The sequence below is a fragment of the Haematobia irritans genome, chromosome 2, assembly GCF_050003625.1.
Source record: "Haematobia irritans isolate KBUSLIRL chromosome 2, ASM5000362v1, whole genome shotgun sequence".
Classification (NCBI taxonomy): Eukaryota; Metazoa; Arthropoda; class Insecta; order Diptera; family Muscidae; genus Haematobia; species Haematobia irritans.
Window position 1 is genome coordinate 90,282,683 of NC_134398.1, and position 9,569 is coordinate 90,292,251.

At 35.0% G+C, this 9,569-nt stretch overlaps 1 protein-coding gene and 1 long non-coding RNA gene across 3 annotated transcripts; one reads left to right on the top strand and one right to left on the bottom strand.

The window, feature by feature from the left end:
• Positions 1-7,564: 7,564 nt before the first annotated feature.
• Positions 7,565-8,651, top strand: Fis1 (Mitochondrial fission 1 protein). 2 transcript variants are annotated; one of them, XM_075295568.1, is made up of 5 exons: positions 7,565-7,721; positions 7,779-7,895; positions 7,956-8,123; positions 8,179-8,298; positions 8,408-8,651. In XM_075295568.1, the coding sequence occupies exons 1-4, from the start codon at positions 7,677-7,679 to the stop codon at positions 8,293-8,295; spliced, it is 447 nt and encodes a 148-aa protein (XP_075151683.1). In that variant the 5' UTR covers positions 7,565-7,676; the 3' UTR covers positions 8,296-8,298; positions 8,408-8,651. The 2 variants fall into 2 exon arrangements, with proteins under 2 accessions (XP_075151683.1, XP_075151682.1); XM_075295567.1 differs by having other exon boundaries at positions 8,179-8,291.
• LOC142225739 (uncharacterized) lies at positions 8,316-9,087 on the bottom strand. Its single transcript, XR_012719392.1, has 2 exons — positions 8,758-9,087; positions 8,316-8,693 (listed from the first exon to the last, which is right to left on the bottom strand). It is a non-coding gene; the product is annotated as an uncharacterized LOC142225739 (long non-coding RNA).
• Between the last annotated feature and the right edge of the window lie 482 nt (positions 9,088-9,569).

Here is a 9,569-nt window from a genome sequence, read left to right on the forward strand (position 1 = left end):
TGTCGCCATTAATAACACCCGCAATAGTTAAATTGTTGTTTTTCTGTTGAACTATTGCTATGGAGATGGTGGGGCCATCGTCTGTGGGAGCCAGCTCTTGCCCCGCTGAACTAGCTCGATTTAGTTTAAAGGTGACTCACTTGACTGTGGGGTCACCTTCTTATGGCTATTGTTTAATGGAGATGGTGATGTGGACCTTGACCATTTGCGTCGTGCTTTGCATTCTCGAGCTAGATGTCCCGGCTTATCACAGTTATAGCATTTGATCCGGGATTTATTTGCCTCTTGCTTCATTTCTTGCATTGCCTGCTTCATGGCCTCTTTCATCGACTCAATAACGGACTTTGATTCATCACACTCTGTCTCTACTTTACGTACCTTGTGAATTTGAGGCCGCGCTAGCAATCTCGCAGTCTCCTGTGCAAGTGCGAATGTTACTGTTTCAGCGAATGTAGCCTTTTGTGACGCATATGTTGCACATTTTATATCTGGGTCTCGAATTCCATTGACGAAGGTCTCAATCTTGATGCGGTCCACAAGAGGATGACTCTCACCTGGGTATGTCAAAAGCACTAGCCGCTCAACTTCTGTTGCGAAATCTTGTAGGGTTTCGTTCGATTTCTGGATTCTTCCTCTCAATTCCATTCTGAAGATGTCCTGCTTGTGCTCTCCACCATACTTGCGTTGAAGTGCCGCTATTACTTCATTATAGTTATTTCTAGAAGCAGCGGGAATGCTTTGTATCACATCAGCAGCATTGCCCTTTAATGCCAATAGAAGTTCAATTGCTTTATCATCGTCATTCCACAAATTTCTACAAGCAACCATTTCGAATTGAAATTTGAAGACATCAAATGACGTTGAGCCATCGAAAACAGGAGTTTTGATTTTTGAGCCCTCGATGACGCGCACTGGACCACCTTTAATTTCCAGCTCTGACATTTTTTTCTCGATGTGCAGAAACTTCTCATCATGAACCATAATTTTCTCATCCACGGAAAGAACTTTCTTATCCAATTCCACAATTTGATTTTCTATATGGTCCACACGTTTCTCCATGCCTTCAGAAATTTGTTGTAATTTTTCGTTGAGAATTCTAGAATTTTCGTCGAATTTTTCTTCCAATTTTCTAGAACTTGCTTCCATTTGTAGGGCATTTTCTTTAAGCAATTTTCTAGAATTTTCTTCCATTTTTCTAGAATTCTCATCCATGATTTTTCTAGAGTTTTCTCCCATCATTTTGCTCAAAACATTGAGCATTGATGTGTAATCCACAACACTCGAAGCCACAGATGGAGTTTCTACACTGCTTGTATTGACGAGTATTGATTCATCAATGTCTTCCTTATAATCAAACTCATGCGTCGCAATGTCCATATTACGCCGTTCAAACTCTTCCAGTAGACGCTTTTGAAGCTGGGCCTTATTGCCTGTTGTCGGCAGCTCCAGTTTGCTCAATTCCTTTTTTAAGTCTTCCACACGAAGCTCATTAAACTTCATTGTAGATTTTTTTTTCGTTATCCCACTTCCGACACCACTTGTTACGTTTTTATATTTAGGCGTTTTTAATTACCCGACAATTAAAACACAGTTCTTTTAAATAACGACAATCTACAATTTATTTACTATGACTTCACACTTTACAATTCGTTCACACTGGAGTTATTCGTTTGACGCTTTAATTAAGACTGACTCGTTAGCAGCATGCGAGCGCTTTTATATATGACGGTGTGGCAATACGAGAACATTCTGGTAGCACTACAATATTCTGGCAACGCCAGAACATTCTTAGACAATGCTAGAAGGATCTACGACCATTAAGTTATTCGTCTGGTGGCTGCCAAACACATACACACTCACATAGATATATGCTCGCATTACTACAACAACAATGACAATAGACAATGAGATGAAATGAGAAAGCAAAATAACAAAGCAAAGGGGCTGTTATTCTATGAGAGAGTAAGAACTAACATTTCGGTAAGCAAACAAAAGAACATAAAAGAAATTCAGGAAAATACTAGAAAATGAATAGATGATTCCAACAAGTGATAGCGAAATTTTATCGTTACAATTTTGAATTTTAAATTAACGGAAACTAATTTAAATAAACTTATATCTATAATTATCAAATTCGTAACAATATTTTGATCGATTCTTGCCAAATAATGGATGGAAAAGATCAAAGGAATTGATACACCCAAAGAAATTTGTTAGTAGGGACAGCAGAAAAGTCTGCTAAAACAGCAGAAGGTCTGCTGAAAAAGGGACAGCAGTCACTGTTTGCTGAAATAGCAAACATTTCCTGCTATTTTTTAAGCTCGATTACACTAAAACATGTTTTATTTTGGCTAAAACAAATAAAAATGGAGCTACCCTAACATAATTAACACAACATTTTATGAATATCTATAGTATTTGACTGAAATCTGAATATTTATCGACTTGAGGCATAACAGCAAACAAAATGTTTGCTGATCGTATTTAGGAGCTTGTAAGTATATTACAGTACAAAAATATACCAAAAACTACTTTTGGTTCTTAAATATGCTTTGGGGAAAATTTTATAACCTAAAAATTCGTTTTGTTTGTTATTGTTGGCTTCTCTTCAATCGTTATTGTTTTTCTTTTTTTTTTTTTTTTTGATCTCAGCTTAAAGCCATGCATTGACTAAACTACAAGTGTAGCTTAACCAACAGAGGAAAAGTATGCTTGTCAAATTTATTTGGGCAAAGCCCTATAGACTGCAAGATGGTTGGATGTACAGCTGTTTCGGAATTACCACATTCCTCATCAGCATCCTCTACTTGCAGCAAAACCATCAACCAATTATCAGAATAAATTCGGGTAATTCACTCAACCCAACGTGAACTACACTTGAACCTCCCGAAAAAGGGTTTGATAGTCGGCTACTGCCTAAACAAATTTGCCAGCATATCTCTTTTCCTTTGCCAAACTCAAATCATCGATTTGTATGTATTTGGCTGGGTTTGTTTTTGAGCGTGCTTCCTCTATCTTCATTCGTTTTGTTTGTTATTGTTGGCTTCTCTTCAATCGTTATTGTTTTTCTTTTTTTTTTTTTTTTTTTTTTTTTTTTTGATCTCAGCTTAAAGCCATGCATTGACTAAACTACAAGTGTAGCTTAACCAACAGAGGAAAAGTATGCTTGTCAAATTTATTTGGGCAAAGCCCTATAGACTGCAAGATGGTTGGATGTACAGCTGTTTCGGAATTACCACATTCCTCATCAGCATCCTCTACTTGCAGCAAAACCATCAACCAATTATCAGAATAAATTCGGGTAATTCACTCAACCCAACGTGAACCACACTTGAACCTCCCGAAAAAGGGTTTGATAGTCGGCTACTGCCTAAACAAATTTGCCAGCATATCTCTTTTCCTTTGCCAAACTCAAATCATCGATTTGTATGTATTTGGCTGGGTTTGTTTTTGAGCGTGCTTCCTCTATCTTCATTCGTTTTGTTTGTTATTGTTGGCTTCTCTTCAATCGTTATTGTTTTTCTTTTTTTTTTTTTTTGATCTCAGCTTAAAGCCATGCATTGACTAAACTACAAGTGTAGCTTAACCAACAGAGGAAAAAAAAAATTTTATAAATTGTTGTTCATTAGGCCCTGAAGTACAAAAATATAACAGCAGACATCGACTGCTGTTTTTAGCAGACTTTTTTCTATGAGTGTAGAAAATAATTTTATATTTCTAAATTAGTTAATTAAAAAATGTAACAGTGAAAACAAGCTGGTTTTCAGCTTGAAAACTGAACATAGTACTCAGCTATACTCGTAAACATTTTATATTTGTAAGAATTTATAAATGTTTAATCGAATTAATGAACATCTAAACTGTCGTGGTTTACTTGACAATGATTCTTTTAAAACTTAAAATCCACTTTCTCTGATTGTTTGAAGGGGCTCTTATTGGCGTCTACATTTATCTAAAAAGGCACTTAATAATTGCACTCATGCGATGCTTTTTGTAGTAACTTGGCGTGGCACAACTCCTCAATAGTGATGGCGCTTTTGCGAGGAGTTTTGGATATCGAATACGACTGTTTTCGACGTGGTGCGAATTCTCAGAAGCGCCCCCAAATTCACTACGTCGAAAACAATCATATACGACATCAAAAACTCGTCGGAGAAGCACCGTCACTATTGAGAAGTTGTACCACGCCAAGTTACTACGAAAAAGTTTCTCATCAGTGCAATTATTAGGTGCCTATTTAGATCAATTTCGAAGGACGCCAATAAGAACCTCTGCAAACTATCAGAAAAAGTGCATTTTAAGGTAATTGTAGAAGAATCATTGTGGTCAAGTAAAACACGATTGTGTAGATGTTTATTGATTTGATTATACATTTATAATTTCTTATAAATACAACATTTTTCGGTTTATATCATCACATTTAACATAATTTTTTGCATTAATAAAAGAATGATGTTGAGTTTTAAGTAGCAAGTTACATATTGCAGCGTCTATAAGCCAGTTTGTTTATTTTCGATGGAGACAGCGTGCCTGGAAAAATATTTGAAAAACGATCAACTTATTCTATTTGGAAAGTCGAAAATTGTTCACCATATACCTTTCACAATTTTAAGCGTAATATCTATGTTTTCAGAACTTTATTTTCGTTTTTATACCCTCCATCATAGGATGGGGGTATATTAACTTTGTCATTCCGTTTGTAACACATCGAAATATTGCTCTAAGACCCCATAAAGTATATATATTCTGGGTCGTGGTGAAATTCTGAGTCGATCTAAGCATGTCCGTCCGTCCGTCCGTCTGTTGAAATCACGCTAACTTCCGAACGAAACCAGCTAACGACTTGAAACTTGGCACAAGTAGTTGTTATCGATGTAGGTCGTATGGTATTGAAAATGGGCCATATCGGTCCACTTTTACGTATAGCCCCCATATAAAGGGACCCTCTGATTTGGCTTGTGGAGCCTCTAACAGAAGCATATTTCATCCGATCCGGCTGAAATTTGGTATATGGTGTTGGTATATGGTCTCTAACAACCATGCAAAAATTGGTTCACATCGGCCCATAATTATATATAGCCCCCATATAAACCGATCCCCAGATTTGGCTTGCGGAGCCTCAAAGGGAAGCAAATTTCATCCGATCCGGCTGAAATTTGGTACATGGTTTTAGTATATGGTCTATAACAATCACGCAAAAATTGGTCCACATCGGTCCATAATTATATATAGACCCCATATAAACCGATCTCCAGATTTGGCTTGCGAAGCCTCAAAGAGAAGCAAATTGCATCCGATCCGGCTGAAATTTGGTACATGGTATTGGTATATGGTCTCTAACAACCGTTCAAAAATTGGTCCACATCGGTCCATAATTATATATAGCGCCCATATAAACCGATCCCCAGATTTGGGTTGCGGAGCCTCAAAGAGAAGCAAATTTCATCCGATCCGCCTTAAATTTGGTACATGATATTGGTATATGGTCTCTAACAACCATGCAAAAATTGGTCCACATCGCTTCATAATTATATATAGCCCCCATATAAACCGATCCCCAGATTTGGCTTGCGAAGTCTCCAAGAGAAGCAAATTTCATCCAATCCGGTTGTAATTTGGAACATGGTGTTAGTATATGATCTTTAACTACCGTGCCAGAATTGGTCCATATTGGTCCATAATTATATATAGCCCCCATATAAAACATTCTCCAGATTTGACCTCCGGAGCCTCTTGAAGGAGCAAAATTCATCCGATCCGGTTCAAATTAGGCACGTGGTGTTAGTATATGGTCGCTAACAACCATACCAAAATTGGTCCAATCACACAAAAATTGGTCCATATCGGTTCATAATCATGGTTGCCACTAGAGCCAAAAATAATCTACCAAAATTTTATTTCTATAGAAAATTTTGTCAAAATTTTATTTCTATAGAAAATTTTGTCAAAATTTTATTTCTAGAGAAAATTTTGTTAACATTTTATTCGGTTCATAATAAAATTTTCATCATTGTCAAAATTTTATTTCTATAGAAAATTTTGTCAAAATTTTATTTCTATAGAAAATTTTGTCAAAATTTTATTTCTATAGAAAATTTTGTTCAAATTTTATTCGGTTCATAATCATGGTTGCCATTCGAGCCAAAAATAATCTACCAAGATTTTATTTCTATAGAAAATTTTGTCAAAAGTTTATTTCTATAGAAAATTTTGTTAAAATTTTATTTCTGTAGAAATTTTTGTCAAAATTTTCTTTCTATAGAAAATTTTGTCAACATTTTTATTTCTATAGAAAATTTTGTGAAAATTTTATTTCTATAGAAAATTTTGTTAAAATTTTATTTCTGTAGAAAAATTTGTCAAAATTGTATGTCTACTTTGTCAAACTGAATTATATACGTATTGGATCGATCTTTTTTGATTTAATATATATCACGTATGGACTTACATACAATTTAGAAGATGGTGTTAGGAGGTTTTAAGATACCTTGCCATCGGCAAGCGTTACCGCAACTTAAGTAATTCGATTGTGGATGGCAGTGTTTAGATGAAGTTTCTAAGCAATCCATGATGGAGGGTACATAAGCTTCGGCCTGGCCGAACTTACGGCCGTATATACTTGTTATTTAAATAAAATATAACAAGCTGGTTGCGCTTGGCGTTTCACAAAAAATAAAATGGCTCTTCTAACAGTAGTGATGGCAAAATACTTTCATGTACATTTTGTACTTTTTGATATGCTTCCCCCATCACAGTCTGTGGTAGCGACGAGGATGAAATGGAACTTTGAAATGCTGGTAGGGCTACTGAAATCTAGAAGGATTTCGGTCAAAATCCTTTTTTAAGAGGATTTCGGGCCTAGTTCGAACGCAGGAATATACTACTAAACACGAAATCTTCGTAAAGGTGAGTATTAAGTTCCAGTTTAGCCGCTAATTTTCACTAAAGTGAAAACTAAATCAGTAAAAAAGTCATAAAATTATACATATTTGTTGCAGATTTCATTATAACTTGATGGGGAATATCCCAAAGCAAATTTTCACAAAGTTTGTATTCCTTAAAATGGATTATTAAAGGAAAGTAATCGTGAAAAAATGACGATTTTGGCGGCTAAACTCGAACTTAATACCCACCTTAAACGAGGATTTTAGTCGACATCCTCCTAGATCTCAGAAGATTTTCAATAGGCAAATATCAGCTGGCTCGTAGAGGATTTCAACAAAATCACTTTCAAAATCCCCTATACTACCTTGTACAACTGTGGTTTTAATACTAAAAATGCGCTGTTTGCAACCCTGCACCAATTTTCCTTGTAGATGAATGTGAGATTTGTAAAGAGATTTTGGTTCTAAACAGAGATTTCGTGTCAAGTGCGAACGTAGTATTACCCTCAAACTGAAAAGTTTTTGCATCTGTAAAACGCTCATCCTGTGTTTATTGCGAACCTTCAGCTAAATTATTTTTACTATGAGTCATCCTACTATTGCCGTTAGCAGTTATCGAAATATAGAGACGTTGCTAATTTCATGTACGTTAAAGATTATCGTTGTTCTACGTTTATAAAAAATCGATTGCATAGTTTTAATCGATTTTGGCTAAAGTCGTAATTTCTTATTCACTATTTTCATTGTTTTCAAATATCATTTTTTTCTCATATATAATCTGGTAGTGAAGTTATGGAAGAACTCTTAAACGAAGTGGTACCCCAGGAAGATCTTGAGGTGGGGCATGAGTTCAATGAGTCGTATATAGATAGTATTTAAAACTCTCTATTGCAGAAATTTGAGAAAAAGTATGCCCACGAATTGGAATTGGATGGAGAAGTGACGATTGAAACCAAATTCGAGTACGCATTTTGTTTAGTTCGTAGCAGATATTCCAACGACATTAGAAAGGCATAGTTCAGACATATGTATATAGGTATCTTTTTGTTATTAACTAATCTCATTTCACAGGGCATAATGATTTTGGAAGAATTAGCAAGAATACACTCTGAGGGACGTCGTGACTATATTTATTACCTAGCATTTGGAAATGCACGAATTAAGAACTATTCCGAAGGATTGAAATACTGTCGAGCTTTTCTGGAAATAGAATCGAACGATCAAGTCAGATCTTTAGAAGTATGTATGAAAGTAACGTTATTTACTTGTTTAATGTAAATTGTATTCTCTAAAGGAATATATTAAGAAACAAAGCGACAAAGACATGGCGAAAGGAATGGCAGTAGCCGGTGGAGCAGCATTGGTGCTAGGTGGAATACTTGGACTCGGGATAGCACTAGCTAAAAAGTAATAGGTTGAAATATTTACATATGATTGTCGAATGTGTCAATATCTTTATTTTTAATGAAATATATCAAAAATAATTTTACATTTTCCTAATGAAACACTTTTCTTTTTTGTAGTAAGCAAAATCGCAATAAATAGAGGTGATGCTTTCGTCTACAATGTACACAAATACCTAAGAAATGGTTTTAATCTTCACTGGATACTAAATTCCATATTTTAATTGGTAGCACCTACAATTGCGCCGTACAATTTTTGATTACAAGTGGCAATATGGCACATTAGTGTATCATTCGTTTAATGTTATTTGTTGAGCTTTTGTACAAATGTATGTTATAAAATAAATGTTATTTTGAATTCCTATGTAGCAGTTGGGTAATCTCTTGCTAACAAAACTCTCAAAACCTGAAAAGATATTTTGCATTTCACTATATTCATCACTGTTATATAGAAGTTGCAGAGTATATACCCAAATCTATGTAGATATTTTCTTTATCAAAAGAAAGGGTTCTATTCACTAGATTCAAAAACTGTTGTGTAAAGGTGAGTACTATGTACCGTGAAAACAAGCTGGTTTTCAGCTTGAAAAGTGAACATAGTACTCAGCTTAAGTGTTGAATGAACTCCTTGCTAATTCAACTTTACATCGACTTATTTAACACTAGACAGCTACTCGCTAATCTACGTTTTTTAGTTTTTGGCTCTCACTCGCTGAAAATATGATTTTTTGTTACACAATCTATCCAAAAACGTGTTAAATTATAAGGATTTGTATAAAGAATCGGTTAAACTCTAGCTATACCTCTCAGATTTCTTCCAAAACTTCATAGATGGTAGAACTCTAAGAGTAGATTACATTTTTTTCCTGGCGGCTGTAACCGGTTATTCGGTTCTAAAGTCTAATATACACCTCTAGCAAGCTAATGATAACCCCTTTAAATTATGCATAAATCGATCTATTCGATATATCCGTTCCGGATATACAGATGAAAACGTGTTTTTTGGAACCGGTTTTTTACAAAACATCTCAAAACTCAAAAACTACTCGATATAAAGGTGCTAATTTATCCGTCATAGTTAAATTTAGGCGAATATCATCACTAAAACCGTAGATGTTAACCGGTTTATAATTATATCCGGTTTACAAAGAAAATTGAACAATTTTTTCAAAAAAATCGCGCGATTTTTTTAAAATCACAGCCTCAACGGTAGAATTCACATGAATATATTTGGTTGAAATTACTTTTCATTATCGATTGCATACTTTTCGCTTTATTGTGA